Source organism: Myotis nattereri (assembly GCF_964212035.1).
Source record: "Myotis nattereri genome assembly, chromosome: 14".
NCBI classification, from domain to species: Eukaryota; Metazoa; Chordata; class Mammalia; order Chiroptera; family Vespertilionidae; genus Myotis; species Myotis nattereri.
Genome location: NC_138089.1, coordinates 29860493 through 29876540, shown reverse-complemented (window position 1 = coordinate 29876540; position 16048 = coordinate 29860493). Strand labels below are relative to the sequence as shown.

Below are 16048 nucleotides of genomic sequence, written 5' to 3'. Positions count from 1 at the left end.
GGGGCAAAGAGCAGGAAAGCCAGGAGCGCAGTTCCCGCGGGGGGCGGCGGCCGGGCTCGGGGCAGGACGGCGGGGACTGTGCTGACCGGGTGGGGCGGGGCGGGGCCGCAGGGGCGGGGCGGGGCGAGCGGCCGGGGGCGGGGCCGGGGGCGGGGCCAGGCGCGCGGCGCCCTCACTCGGCCGCTGGGCTCCGCCTCGCCGGCTACGCAGGCGGCGGGGCTGCGGCACGGGCCGGGCAGCACCATGGCGGCGGCGGCGCCTGATGCTGCGGCGGCGGCTTCCGAGGCGCCGGCGGCGACTGCGACGGCGGAGCCCGAGGCTGGGGACGAGGACAGTCGCGAGGTCCGAGTGCTGCAGAGTCTGCGGGGCAAGATCTGTAAGCGGGGGCCGGGCTGACGGGACCCGCCCAGCGGCGGCCGCGGGGCTGAGGGGGCGGCGGGCGCGCGGAGGTGCTGGCGCCGCGCCGCGCCGGGGTCGCGGGACCGGGAGGGGGCCGGGGCGAGACGCGCGGGGAGGGCGGGCGCGGGCGAGCCTGGAAGGGGGGTGTGTTGGGGGCGGCGGCGCCCGGACGGGGCGGCGTGGGCTGGGCTGCCCGGTCCGGAGGGAGTGGAGCCGGGAATTCGTCCGGGAGGGGGTGCCCGGGCAGCGCCCGCGTGAGGGGCTCGGCCCGGGGGCGCGGCCTGGGCGCGGGGACGCCCCAGCTCGGGGCGCGGCCGGGGGCGCGGGCCGGGGGCGTGAGTCGCTTCCGGCCGCCCGGAGACGCAGGCCTGCGGGCGGTGCGGGCGCCGGGAGGGAGCAGCCCGGAGGTGGCAACCGAGCGGTAATTACCGGGAGGCGCGGCCGGAGGGGGAGGAGGAGGGCGGGGAAGCGGGGCCGACGCGAGGGGAGGGGGCTGCCCGTTTCCTGGGCTCCCGAGAAGGGCGCCCCGACCTGGAGGAGACGGGCCGCCGCGGGGGTCGGGGAGGGGCGCGGCGGACACCTGTGCCCGCCCGGCTCGCGGCGCGGGACTTGCACCGAGAGACGGCGTGACTGGCGGTGACGGGCAGGATGTAGTGGCTTCCTGTGAGCAGGTCTCAAAACACACTCCTCCAGCCGGCACTTAACCCACTTAATTCATTTCCTTCGCGTGCATGTAATTACTTCTGTGAACGAGCCGTGCGAGCTGACTTCATACACATTTTTTGCTTAGAGGCTCTGAGCACTACCATGGACAGACTGTTTGAGTCCAGTTATTTGGATTTTTTTTTTTTTTTGAAATAAAACGACCCTTTGGCGTCAAATTGCCCCCCCTCCCCCCACAGTATTGAGTGCAGAGGAAACACTTTTATTTTTCTATTTGTAATCTATAGCAATAAAACCTACTTTTGCCTTTGTCAGATGTCACATTTTCTTTATTCCGTATCCTCAGACGCAACGTGCTTCGTGGAAATAACTCTGAGTTTTGAGGCGTGCTTGTGACTTTGTATGAAGGAAATCCAATTACATTAACATGGGAAACAATGCTCTTTCCTACACAGGATGTAAATTTTTCCTCTTTCTGAATGAGTAGTAGTATTGATTGAGCTTGGATTCTCCCACTTTCCTCTTTTCAAGTTGCTCTCCCGTTGAAGTATTTCTGACTTTATTAAACCTCAGAGGCAGATGTGTTAAACTTTTCCACCTTGTTATTCTCAGAAGTAATCCTCAGGGCCTTAAGAGGGTACAGTTTTTAAAACCTGGAAAATGACGCCAGAAAAGTAGATCTTGTCTGTATCTAACTTCTCCAAATTGAAGTTACCTTCTAGGGTATAAACTCTTATAATTTAATATTTGGGGAAAGTATAAGTGGGCCAGAGTTTCCCCCTTGATCTAATTTTCCCAGTTTTTTTTACTCCTTTACATTTTATGTATTTACTTATTTTTATATTTTTATTGATTTCAGAGAGGAAGGAAGAGGGAGAGATAGGTAGAAACATCCATGATGAGACAGAATCATGGTGGATGGCTGCCTCCTGCAAGTCCCCCACTGGGGATCGAGCCCACCACCCCGGCGTGTGCCCTTGACTGGAATTGAACCTGGATCCTTTCAGTTCGCAGGCGGACGCTCTATCCACTGAGCCAAACCGGCTAGGGCCCTCCTTTACATTTTAGTGTCACTTGGTGCTAGGCATTCTCCATTGGAGCCTCACTGATATACATGGCTGCAGGTTCCATGGAATTGTGGGTTGGACTCTTTGCAGAACTTACCTGCCCTGTACTTTCACCTGCTCCATGGCAAAGATATCACAGTAGGAGATACCACTGTAAGTGTACTTGGGCCAACAAATTAAAAAAACACAAATTTGTTTCTATGGTTTAGACTCGCAGTGGCTCTCAACCTTCCTAATGCCGCGACCCTTTAATACAGTTCCTCATGTTGTGGTGACCCCCAACCATAAAATTATTTTCGTTGCTACTTCATAATTGTAATTTTGCTACTGTTATGAATTGTAATGTAAATATCTGATAGGCAGGATGTATTTTCAGGGGTCGCGACCCACAGGTTTAGAGCAACCCCACTACCCAGATGTGAAGATTGATCATCCAATTGCTAGGAATATTACCGCTTTAACCGTAGTCAAAGTATTCTGTTAGCTCAGTCAGTTTCTTGCTTTTTTAACTGCTCAGTTTATAGCTCAGATCATAGAGTGTCTGCTTCATAGGAAAAAAAAATGTATCAGGACACATACGTGAAGTTTCTCCCCACCTCCCTCGCCATTTCTTTGCCGTCCTTTTAGCTGGTGTGATCCAGAGTTGGTCGACCTTCAGAGCACTGTGAAGAGATGCTGTTTTCTGTTTCCCTGAAACTGACATGTGGGTTTTGCATGGTGGGGGGTTGGGGATGGAAGAGTCACTAGCAGGTGCTAAAGTCACAGAAATGGGACGAGGGTGGTGGTGGTGCTGAAGATACTGAGCAGCTTGGGGAATCATGTCAGCTTCCCTTTTCCTCATCCTGGGAGCTTGGAGGAAAGCCGATAGTGCCCACTAGCCTGGAGATTGTGGCAGATTCCAGACTGCTGATGAGCGTCTCTGATCTGGAGAATTAGAGGCCCCTAAGGCTGAAAGGGGAGTCCGAGAGGAAATGTCCTTTTTCCTCAACTGGGGTAGAACCCTTCAACTCCAAATCATATCAGCAAAAAAGTGAGGATGGGTTGATTTGTGTATATACCAGTATATATTTGAAGTTCTAGAGCTAACAGTCCATAGCCTTTTCTAGGGGTTTCATTCCATATTTATTAGTTTTCCCATATACTTTTCAAGGTGAAATACCCAGTTGACAGAAGGAAAAACCATTTTGTGGTGTCAGTTTCAAATAATCAGTCGGCATTAGCAAATCCATTGTTGCTGACAATATGTTGATCCCAAATTTCCTGAGGTCCTTTGAGTGCCCTGGGAAACCATGGCCGTTCCAAATGGTCTGCTTGGTTAATATTCAAGAGGCAGGTTTGGTTGCTGTTTGTCCTACAGTTGTCATATGAACCCTGGAAGGAAATTAAGGGTTATTTCAGACTCCATACTTTGGTCTGAAGTCCTGTGCAGTGAGTGGCAGGTATGCTAGTGCAGAGGAAGCAATTTTGCATTGCTCCCCAAAATAACACAAACCCACACATGAGCAAAAGAAGGGAATTGGGGCTTTCTCCTTTATACTGTCAGGCTTCGTGCTGTTATTTTATGTTGTCCTTTTTGTTTGCTGCTTTTTGTTAAGTTTGTTCTTGTCTAATGAAATCGAATTGTAAAACTTTCCTGAAAGAGCCCATGTCACCTCATTCATGGGTTTACCTACTCAGGAGGGACCAGATTTGTAAGGGAGCCAAATTTGAGGATTTGTGTGAACATTGAGACCTGTTGTATGGTATCAAATTTGGGAACATGATGTGTCCCAGAACTTACTTGGTTTCCCTGACATCATCTTTAGAGAAGAATGGCCTAGGCCAGTGGTTCTCAACCTGTAGGTCACGACCCCTTTGGGGGTCGAACGACCCTTTCACAGGGGTCGCCTAAGACCGTCGGAATACACATATATAATTACATATTGTTTTTGTGTTTAATTATGTTCAATTTGTAACAATGAAATTGGGGGTCACCATAACACGAGGAACTGTATTAAAGGGTCGCGGCATTAGGAAGGTTGAGAACCACTGGCCTAGGCTATTTGGCCAAGAAGGATCTGTAGGGTATGCTGGAGTATAGACGGATTCTTGGTCAGGTTAGTCACTTAATTTCCAACTTCCGTTAACCTCTGTGCCTCTGTACTCTCATGTGTAAAATGGGGATAGTGAAAACATCTCTATCTCACAGGATTGATTTGAGGATTAAATAAATCCTGTCCCCCCAGAATCTGGGATAGACATGAACCATCTCTCAAGGAGTAAAGTAGGAGATAAAAATTAATCTTTATTTGATGTTCTTTTCCAACATGCACTGGCATTACTGGTGTGCAAAGCTGATTAAAATCAGAAGAGACCTGTATTCTGTTTCTACATTGTTAATTATTATTCATGTGACGACTTTAGGCAGCTCACTTACATTTGAGCTTATCTTCCTCATCTTTAAAATGGGAATAATGCTTCATCATGTACATGTTGTTCCCTCTGCCTGGGAGTGTCTTTCTCCTTTTTTCCACCCCATATATTTATATGAGAGAACTCCTGCTCATCCTTCAAAAACCTGCTCCATGTCATGTCTCTTCTCTGGGGTACTGTCACACCCCCGTCCCTGGAGAGAAGGTCTTAAGACTGTATTGCAGAGGAATCACAATTCCTTGTCCATTTCCGTATTATTTAGCACATTTCTTAAAAATTATTTTCTTTGTTAGACTGTGAGCTCTTCCAAGGTAGAATTTATTCTTACTCATTTAAAAAAACAAAAAAAACCCACGACTCCAGTGTCAGCATGGTGCCTAGAACAGAAGAGGCCTTTAGAAAATGCCCTGCCTCTCACTATGTTTTCCTGAGGAGGATTTGAAACACAAGATAGGAAAGTGTTTTGTAAATTTTACAACTAAACAAAAAAAGAAGAGATGGCATTATTAAGAGAAAACTGCATGATCTGTGGCAGAAAGTTCATCCCTTTCAAAATCACAGTGCCAGCTGAGCTTAGGTTTGAACTGTTGCCAAAGTTGCCTCATTAGGAAAAGGATTAAATTTTTCTAAATGCTTTGATTGCTCATTATTAGTGGATTTGAATATTGTTACCTGACTGTATTCCATGATTATTGTTACTAATTGGCCCTGAGTCTGGTAAAGAAAAATCTCATACACCTTACCCATTAAATATTTTTTTTTTCCCATTAAATATTTTTATTTGTCATGGCAGGTTTGAGGGTTTTTTGGTAATAAAATATAAATCGAAACATTTTATTGACCATACAATACAATTGAGAGGGAGAGATTAAAAAGAGTTTTATTCATGCTAAGAATTCATTATTATCAGATATTTGAAATGAGATAAGTTATTTAATAAATTAATAGAGGAAAAGATTTTAAAAGGGTTGGTTCATGCTAAGAATTCATTATTGTTAGAAATTTGAAATGAGATGAGTTATTTAGAATGAAGGAAGAATCCATCTTTCAGAGGGATAGAAATGAGAGAAAAGGGTTCTTTGTAAAAGTTCACAGAGCAGTCTGCTAATCATTTGCTCTGAGGAAGACAGGAGGTAAACCTCAATGAGTTCATAGATTTTTCTTTGTGTTTTGTTTTGTTTTTTAACTTAGAACTCTTTGAGTAGACTCTAAGAGACTGTGGAACTAACCTAGCTGAATTAAACTATCGTTTCATCCTTTAATCAGATGCTAATCTTATTTCCTTGTTAATGTTCTTTATGAAATTATTTGACAATAATATCAAATTACATGTTTTATGTATTAATGAAGTTTTATGCTCTAAAAGTTTTATTGTATAGCCATTGATTAATGTAATTTAAGAAACTTTTTTATGTATAGTAAGAAATTCCTATCATATATCTTTAATTTTAGATATCAAAAATCTCTAAAGTAATATACCTTATGAGGTTACACCAGTACACATCAGTGAATAATTGACAAATTTTTATTAAGAGCATGTTTCTAAGAATATCATTAATGACAGAATGACTTTGGAAAAATTCTTTAACTTTGCTGAGTCCCTGTTTTCTTGTAAAATGAGAGGTTTGGATATGGTCTTTCAGATCCCTTTTAGCACCTAGTCTTTGATTATTTCTTTTCAAACGTGACCTATTTACTTTAAGACAGTGCATCAGATGCTTTTTAATGCTTAAATGTATTTAGTATGCCTTTTTGGCATAAGATACACTATTTAAAAAATGTTTATCTAAGATTTATTAGATCAGATTGTTTGAATCTTAAAATATTTTTTTCTGTGAGTGTTAATTACTTTATTCAGCAGTACATAGTACATATCTGAGTTGTAGGGCACTAGCTCATTGGACCGTGAATTTGACCTAGGCTGTGAATAGAATGCAAAAGTTCCTTACTAGTTTTTCCTAAAGTGTAACTAAGCAATCGTTGTTTTTTAGACCCCTGTATTAGAGGATTATAGAAGTTTAGGGCTGGAAGATAGAGAACGTCTCTTGTTTTTCCCCCTCATTTTACAAATAAAGTCGACAGTCAGAGAGTTCAGACAGTTAATGACCTGTGGACACTAGTTCACTAGTATTATCAAAGTTCTTTATAAAATGCTACATAGGATGAATTCATTAGTACTAATGTTGCAAATGTACTGCATTTAATATATGAAGATTACACTGCCTATCTAGGGATATATTCAATGGTAATAGATTTTTGTTGTGCTATCAACACACTCTCATCTGTTCCTTTTTAAGAATTTTGTGAAGTGGTTAGGATTACTGATGAGACAGACTATGATTGTGACTTGAGTGGAGATTGAGCCTGGATGCTTCCCTGTTTGTGTCATGCTCTAACTCAGCTGTTTTTAGTCCTGACTACCCATCAGCATCACCTGTGAATTTAAATTCTGCTACCCATGCTCTACTCCAGACCTACTCAATCAGAATTTCTGGGGTGGTACCTGGACATCTGTAGGTTTAAAACCTTCCACATAGGGTGCTAATGGGCAGCTAGGATGGCAACTCTCTGCTTTTGCCAGTTGAACAGACTAGCCACAAATTACCTGAGTGGCAGCAATCTGCTGTGTGCATGACCATTTAAAGGGGACCAATAGAAAGTTTGGTGTGATCACAAGGAGGTTTTAATTTGTTTATTTTTAAAAAGATTTATTTATTTGATTAGTTAATACAAATACTTGTTTTAAGATACAAAAGGGTATACACTGAAAAGTAAGTTTTCTTATTTCTGTTGTCTCCCGAACCATTCCCTCTTCAGAAACAAGCATTACCAGTTTTTTGTGTGATCCTTACAGAGATTATTTAATATTTACACGCATAAATGTATGAGTATCACACCATACAAGTAATAGCAAAATATACACATTGTTTGCATCTTGCTTCTTTTCTTTTTCGTTCTTCCTTTGGTTAATCCTCATCCGAGGATATTTTCTCCATTGCTTTTCAGAGAGTGTGGCATGAGAGAGGCGCATCGACTGGCTGCCTCCCACATGTGCCCCGATGGGGCAGGGAGTGAACTGGCAACCCAGGCATGTGCTCTTGACCAGGAATTGAACCCGTGACCCTTTGGTGTGTGGGCCAATGCTCTAAACACTGAGCATACTGGCAAGGGCTTGCTTTTTTATACTTAACAATAGTAGTTTGATGATTTTTCATCTATCTATCTAGGGAGCTGCCTCATTTTTAAAAGCTGCATAATATTCCATCACCTGGATATACCACAGTTGATTTAACCAGTCCCCTATGATGTTCATTTAGGTTGTTTCTATTCTTTGCTATTACAAACATTACTACAATAAATAACCTCATATGTATGTCATTTTTAATATGAGTGTATGTGCCTGTCAGTAGGATAAATTCCTAGATTTTATGAATTCAGTTGATGAATTGAATGGTATGTGCATTTTTATTTGGAAGGACAATGCCAAGCTGCTTTTCTTGGAAACTATAGCAGTTTATGCTCCTACCAGCAATGTATGCATGCCTATTTCTTTACATCCACATAATGTGTATTTTAAAACTTCTTGATCTTTACTAGTCTGTAAGATGAAAAGAAATGTCTAGTTTGTAGTTTTAATTTGCACTTCTTCTAAATGAGGTTAAGGATCGATTTTTTTTTTTTGGCTTCATATTTTTAAGAACCATTCCATTTTTTTTTGTGTGTGTGTGTGTGTGTGTGTGAACTTGTCTATTTCTTTTGTCCTTTTTTCTACTGGCTTATTATTTTTACTGGTTGTGGGAAAGCTTTATGCAACAAGAAGGTGTATATATATATATATATATATATATATATATATATATATTTTTTTTTTTTTTAAAGGAAAGCTCTGACTGATGCTTGCATTTATTCTTGAGAACTTGATTGTGAGACCAAGTGAGGGCAATCAGTTGTTGATTTCATCTTTTTATGTAATTTCTGATATTAGAATAGAGATGGAGAAAGAACTGTTTAAGGAAAGGTAAGTGAAGACTTATAAACTGGAGTTAAAAGATAAACAATAGCTTGGGAGAAAATACTTGCAGCAAATCCTACAGACAAAAAGAAAACATATAGCACTTATTCTGTGCCAACCCACTTTTAAAACACTTTAAGCATATTAACGTATTTAATCCTCACAGTAATTTTAAGTACAGTCATTGTCCACATTTTACAGATGAAGAAACTGAGGCTCAGAATAGCTAAACTAAGTAACTTGACCAAGATCAGACAGTTAGTGAGTGTTGGAACTGTTATACAAACTGGGCAGGCTGGCTCTATAGTCCATCCTGTTACTCTGAACATACTATGCTATACTGCATCTGTCTTTATTAGTGTCTATGATATATAAAATGTTCTTGCAAACTTTAAAAAGGAAAAGGCCATTAGAAAAATAAAGGATCTGACTAGGCATTTCACAGAAAAGGAGATACAAAGGGTTAGGAAACAAAGGAAAATACTGGTAAGATTTAACAGAATTTAATCAGGGAAATACAAATTTTAAAACGTCACTAGTTTGTGAAAACAGAAAACTTTGTTAATTTTTGGTGAGGATTTATGGGCAAGGTACTTTCCTCACTGTTGCTGTAAATTTAAATGGTAAAACAGTGTTGGAGAGCATTTTGACAGTATCTCTTAAAAATTTAAATGTATATACCCTATGCATTTTTATGTCTACATATCTACCTTACAGAAACACTTGTACATTTGCAGAAGAGACATATACAAAGATGTTTAATGTTGCCTTGTTGGTAAAACAAAGCAATTAGAGACAACTTAAGTGTCCATCAGTAGAAAATAGCTAAATAATCTATATAATAAAAGTCTAAGCGACCGTTATGGCGGAACGACCAGACCTACTAGTCACTATGATGAGCACTGACCACCAGGGGGCAGATGCTCAACGCAGGAGCTGCCCCCTTGTCAGTATGCTCCCACGGGGAGCGCTGCTCAGCCAGAAGCTGGGTTTATGGCTGGCGAGCGCAGCAGCAGTGGCCGGAGCCTCTCCCGCCTCCATGGCAGTGCTAAGGAGCAGCTAGTCAAGTGGTACAGAGCAGGGAGCAGGCAGGCAGGAAGGAGCAAGGGATCCTGGATTGCGAGGGTGGACATCCCCCAAGGAGCCCTGGACTGCAGGAGTGTGCACCCGCCCCCCCATAAAGGCCCCCCCCCCCACACTGCACAAATTTTGTGCACTGGGCCTCTAGTATATTCATAAGTATCTTTTATAGTAGCTAAAAAAAAAAGAGGTGTATCTATAGTATGCAAGGAAACAACTTTGACATATTGTTGAGTTAAAAAAAGCAGTTTGTCAGAGTCATATGTATAGTATCATGTGTTTTGTTTTTTCTATATATATATGAGAAATGCACAGAAAGAGGTTTTAAAAGATGTACGACATTGGTTACCTCAGGGGTGGACAAAGGGAAATTAGCCTTACTTACATGGTTTAATTTTCTATAGTGTATATTTGTGTATTAGCTGTGTTATAAAAAATGACCATTTGTATAAATGAATTTGATACAATATTAAGCTGTGAGAGCCTCTCTTGCTCTAATGTTGAAGAATATCCTATCTGCAAAAATAAGGGTAACCAAGTGTTAAGCTTCCTAACATTTTAAGTGCACATAGAAATAAAGTCAACTTCTCTGTCAAGATTTGGGGTAACTTTATTTCCTATATTTTGCCTATTTTCACCATTTGTGTTCAAAAAGTTGACTAAAAAGCCAATGTTTTGTTTCAGAGAAATGAAGTAAAAAGAATAATCTTGATCCTTTAAAATATTAAAACATTTGTGTGAATATTTTGAATTTGGACAATCTTATTTTAGATAACATTTTCTTGGGATGAGGAAATGAACTAACACTTATTGGGTATTTACTCTTTTCTAGGTACTTTGTTAGGCTACTTTTGCAAATTGTTTCTTTAATCCAACTTTGTGAAGAAGAGTGTTATTTTCCTCTTTTAGTGAAGAAGCAGACAGAAAGGTTGTTTGTTCAGGATGCGCAGCTGCAGAGCCAGGTTTTTAGGTCTTTAAGTTATCAAAAGTCCCTTTTCTTTTCTCTACAAAGTTGCCTATCAGAAGGTATATTGGAAAGAACTGATGAGTACATTTCTCTTGTCAAGAAGTTGACAATTATCCCTAAATTGGTTATGATCTAATGTAATGGATAGTCAGTAAAATTAGAATGTTGGAATGCTATAACTTTAGTCCTGTTTTGGGGATTGACATGCACACAAAAATGTTACTCTTCTTTCTGCCTATTTTCATGTGGGTTTGTCTTGCTAGAACACATATACACACAGAGACACTCATTCACCTATACACCCTTTTTATATCTAGGTACCACTTTTTTGTTTTTTGTTTGAAAAGCAGTAGGTCATAATGAGTCCCCATTTGGCTCCCTGGATGCTGTTACCAGGAATAGTGGCCATATTCCATATAGGGCCTGTCCATGGAGCCCTTAGTTCTGGCTTTTGTTTGCTTGCCCTATGAGGCCCTCTTGGTCAGCTTAGGAGCCTTGTTAAACTTCATGTAGCTGCAGGAACCTTTGGCCTATCTTAGGAGAGAGTCTTACCATTTGTGCTTCAGAGTTTGATTTGCTATTTGAGAAGGGGGCTGTAGGAAGCTTAGGGATCAACACACGTTCAAAACCGAAACAGGAAGTGGGCAAGGCAAACCACAGGAAGATCCTGCCTGCATCTTGGTGACGTATCTGTGTAACCCATGCACGCTTCCTGGCAGTACCTTGTGAAACTTGCCTTTTTATGTACAGTGGTTTCCTAACTTCTTGTTCTGCACTAAGCTTCAGTCAAAGGTGATTAATACAATAGCAATATAGATAACTGTGTAATTATTGTGCACGTGACATGTACAAAAGAACTGGCCCCTAACTATGCTCTGTAGACTTTCCCACTGAGGAGTTGCATCTTACCTAGTAGGACATTTTTAAAGAGTTGCTGTAACTTATGCTCTACCTTTGACTTCATGTATTGTCAAGAATTGTACTTATTGTTCAGGTTTTATAGCTATAAAACAGTTCTTTGTTCGCTGAGTTTAGGCCAACCACCTACATTATGCTGGATTCCTAGAGTCCTTTGCCCACTCCGGTGCTTGCTCTGTGGTGTTACCTTGATTTTAGGCACCTTGATGATTGCATGGCACCTATTTCCATGATGGAATAGGGATTGTTATGATTTTGTAAGGGGTGCTTATCTGCATTTTCTACTCAGAACCATGTTGCCAGGTCTTTGATTATTAAAGAGAAACCAGAAATAATGTATATATATTATTAACTCTCCCAATTTCTAGATGTTGGCTGCATTTTTTTTTTTTTTTTTTTTAATACTAAGCAGGCCAAGCAAATCTCTGGCTACCTAACCCCCAATTTGTGTCCTCTAAAATAGTTCAAATCCCTCATTTTAGAGATGTGGAGCCTGAGTTATAAGAAAGGCCAGGCCGAAACCGGTTTGGCTCAGTGGATAGAGCGTCGGCCTGCGGACTCAAGGGTCCCAGGTTCGATTCCGGTCAAGGGCATGTACCTTGGTTGCGGGCACATCCCAGTGGGGAGTGTGCAGGAGGCAGCTGATCGATGTTTCTCTCTCATCGATGTTTCTAACTCTCTATCTCTCTCCCTTCCTCTCTGTAAAAAATCAATAAAATGTATAAAAAAAAAAAAAGAAAAAAAGAAAGGCCAGGTGTTTTTCCACATATTTCTTAAAATAGAAATGTATTACTTCTGAAATAATCTAATTTTTTAAAAATAAATGAGCTCCTCTGGTGTATCCAGTTGTTAAATAATGGATTATCTTTGGTTAGGACTAAATGGCTTGGGTAAAGGGAATTGTGTGCAGATGCTAACTTCTAGGAATCTCTAACCAAGGTAGGGTACTACTGCTATTCACTGAGTGCTCACTCTGTTCCAGGCATTGTGGTAAGTGCTTTACCTCAGTTAATGCTCACAGCAACCCTGTAACATAGTTACCCCTTTTTATAGAAGAGTTTGAGATTAAAGACATAAGATGAAGTACAAAGATTATATTGAAACTCAAATCTCTGTCTCCAAAATGAATTCATGTAACTTGCTATACTTTACCAATACTGAATATGTTTTCAGAATCATGTGCCTTTTATTGCAAACATTTCAATTAAACTTTATAAGAAAATTTGAAAGACCTTATGATGTGTTAACGTTACATAGGATTGTCTTGTTTATGTATAATAAGAGAGCATAACAGCTATTAATTTAATTTAGAATTAAATTTTAATTTTACTCTAAACTTGTCAACACCAAGACTGTATTATATTTTAAGTGTACATTTACTTCATATTTCACTTCTTTTGTGTGTGTGTGAATTTAAATAATAAAGTTTGCATGTTTTTGTATCTTTTCCCCATCTAAAGTTCCATTCCTCCATTTAAGTTTATATTCCTGTTATTAGAACATCATCTCCTGAGTCACTTAAGCCAAGTTATTCTATCTCTGTAGTATCTCTTCCATTTTTCTTTTCCTCCCATTGCCTGTTCATTACTTCAGTTTAGGCCATTTGACTGTCAGAGTGATTTCTCTGAAGCATAGTCTTAACCACACAAACTTTCAGTGTGACCTTTCTTGCTTACTGAATCCTGTTAAAACTCTTTAAATTAGCATTTCAGGACCTGTTTGATTCCACCCTTCCTTTACAATCTTATTCCTTCTTAGTCCCCTTTCAGCTCCCTTTATGCTTTAACCCAGTGGTCGGCAAACTGTGGCTCGCGAGCCACATGCGGCTCTTTGGCCCCTTGAGTGTGGCTCTTCCTAAGCCTTAGGAGTACCCTAATTAAGTTAATAACAGTGTACCTACCTATATAGTTTAAGTTTAAAAAATTTGGCTCTCAAAAGAAATTTCAATAGTTGTACTGTTGATATTTGGCTCTGTTGACTAATGAGTTTGCTGACCACTGCTTTAACCAATTTGTACTATTTACTACCTCTTTGAAGGTGCTCCTGCTGTTTCCAACTCCAGACTGTGTCCTCTTACTTCTGGAATATTATCCCTCCATTCTCAGTTTCTATACTTTGGGGGGGAAAACCAGTTGGAAGAAGTTATTGTGAAGATTAAGTGAAGTAACATATATGAAGTCCCTAAAAAAAAAAAAAATCTATGTGTAGTATATGTATTAACTTAGTCAGTAAAGGGTAGCTATTTTTTACGATTTAGCTTTCCTCCCACGTCAGTCTTTGTGTTTACGGTTATCTTGTCCAGGATCCTGGCCTTTTGCAATTTATCTTGGGGTTTAAAGTAATCCTACTGAGATCTATCTTGGCTCTTATCCCTGTTCTTAAGTTATCCTTTGAATAGACTTGGGCCTACAGGATCTCTTAGGATAATTTCAGAAAGGAATAGCTGTCTGTGCCTCTCAGCACTTCTCTATTCAGAAAGACTAAGCTTTGATTTTTATCAAATCACCTTACCAGATATGTAAATGAATTTTTAAAATTTTATAAAAAAGAAACAGTAATACCTCACAAGGTTGTTGTATAGATCTAATGAGATATTTGAGAAAATGTTTAACATTAATCTTGGAGTATCCAGCTACTTGATATTTATCTTCCTTTCTTACTTATCCCAGTAGTGTCTTTCTCTAGGACACACAGAAACATACATACAAACCTACAGATATCAATGCATGCGTATATTTCCCCCCAAACATACACAAAAGCACATATGTGCATACTAGCACACATGCCCAGAAGCATATATGCCAGATCTGTACCCAGTAGCCTGACACTTGAAATTCTAGTTCTAGGTAAAATTTATATGTATTTACTATCTGGCAACCTTTACATACTAGTAGAATCATTGATCTTGTACACAAAAAGTTGGCCATTTTTCCGTTTCTGTTCATCTGTTACCAGTTTTGATTCCCAGTGGTGTTTATCTTCTTAGTTTAAATTGTTTACTTTTTGACAATGATCAAAACCTACTATTTTCTAGAAAATATGTACTTGTCTCCCCTCTTTCTTCAGGTATTTATGCAGAAGTTTCCTTTTCAATGGAGTCTTCTTTGGTTCCCCTTCCTCTGCCTTTCATGTGGTGTCCATTCCTGCTTAGCCCTTAGTAGTAACATACCATTCTTATTTATTTATCTTATTTGTTGTCTGTCCACTTATGTTAGCTCAATAAAGATACAATTTTGTCTTTTTTTCTCACTGTTGTATCTCTAGCATATTAATAGACCTAACTCAGTAAGTATTTGGATGTGTGGATTTCTGGATTTGCTTGTTTGTTTTCAATATAATAACTCTGTGTTAACATTATAAAGATTACTATAGTTAGTGCTTTAGGTAACTGTATACAGGAAACATTTTTTTTAACCTTTGGAGCAGTGACATAGATCAACTTACATCAACTGGAAAAAAGAAGCTTATATGCAATTTTGTAATTTGTGATATGATAGTAGAACTCTTTTTTTGCCCATGTTAAAGTTCTAAACACATACTCTTACACTTATTCAGTAGATATCTCAATATCTGTTATTAGCTAAGCATGGTTCTAAGAATTGATCCTTTCCCTTAAGAAGTTTATTATTTAGTGAAGAGACACATAGCAGTTCCTTCTCATCTCTACTAACTCAAAATGATGGAAACCTCTGAGAGGCTCCATCTTCAAATCTTTTTACTTTTCTATCCATATTTACTCTCCTTGTGATCTTGTATAGTCTTATGGTTTTACAAATATTATGTACTTCCTGATGATTTTCAAATTTTATCTCCATCCAGGACTTCTTTGCCCAATTTTTAATTGCTTGATTTGAGAGAGAGAGCGAGCAGATTGGGGCGGGGGGGGGGGGGAGAGAAAGAGAAACATTGATTTGTTGTTCCACTTATATATTCATTGGTTGATTTTTGGATGTGACCACAACCTTGGCACATCGGGATAATGCTCTAACCAACTTTGCCCTCTTGACATCTGCACTTGGATAGCTAATAGACATCTCAGATTTAATGTGCAAACTCTTTATAAAAATTTTTTTTTATTGATTTTAGAGAGGGTGAGGAAGAGAGAGACATAGAAACATCAGTGATGAGAGAGAATCATTGATTGGCTGACTCCTGCATGCCCCGTAATGGGAATCGAGCCTACCACCCAGGCATGTGCCCTGACCTGGACTTCCTGGTTCATAGGTCGATGCTCAACCACTGAGCTACACCAGCCGGGCCCCAGTACAAACTCTTGGTCCCTCTCCTCCAACAGGAGGCTCCTCCCTCTGGAAATGGCATCTCTGTTCATCTAGCTGCTCAGGCTGAAACTCTGGGAAGTCATCCTTGACCCCTCTTTCTCTCACACCTACATCCAAAATAACAAAAATCCTGTTGGCTCTATCTTCAATATGTATACTCAGTTGACCACCTCTCTCCATGTCAGGACTGCCTTCCACCCCAGCTTATCTCTAATCATGATTATTACAATAACCTATCTAGTCTTCTGCC

General features: G+C 40.5%; 1 protein-coding gene across 6 annotated transcripts in view; it reads left to right on the top strand.

The window, feature by feature from the left end:
* Nucleotides 1-200: 200 nt before the first annotated feature.
* Nucleotides 201-16048, top strand: part of RASA2 (RAS p21 protein activator 2) — a 129412-nt gene continuing 113564 nt past the window's right edge. For 3 of the 6 annotated variants that reach the window (XM_081106125.1, XM_081106124.1, XM_081106126.1), the window contains exon 1: nucleotides 201-342. Coding sequence is in view for 3 of the 6 variants with exons in the window: in XM_081106123.1 (XP_080962249.1) it covers nucleotides 244-376 (133 nt within the window). In the remaining 3 variants the exon portion in view is untranslated. Of the gene's footprint in view, nucleotides 377-16048 lie in introns of all 6 variants that reach the window. The other 3 variants (XM_081106123.1, XM_081106122.1, XM_081106121.1) reach the window with 1 other exon arrangement.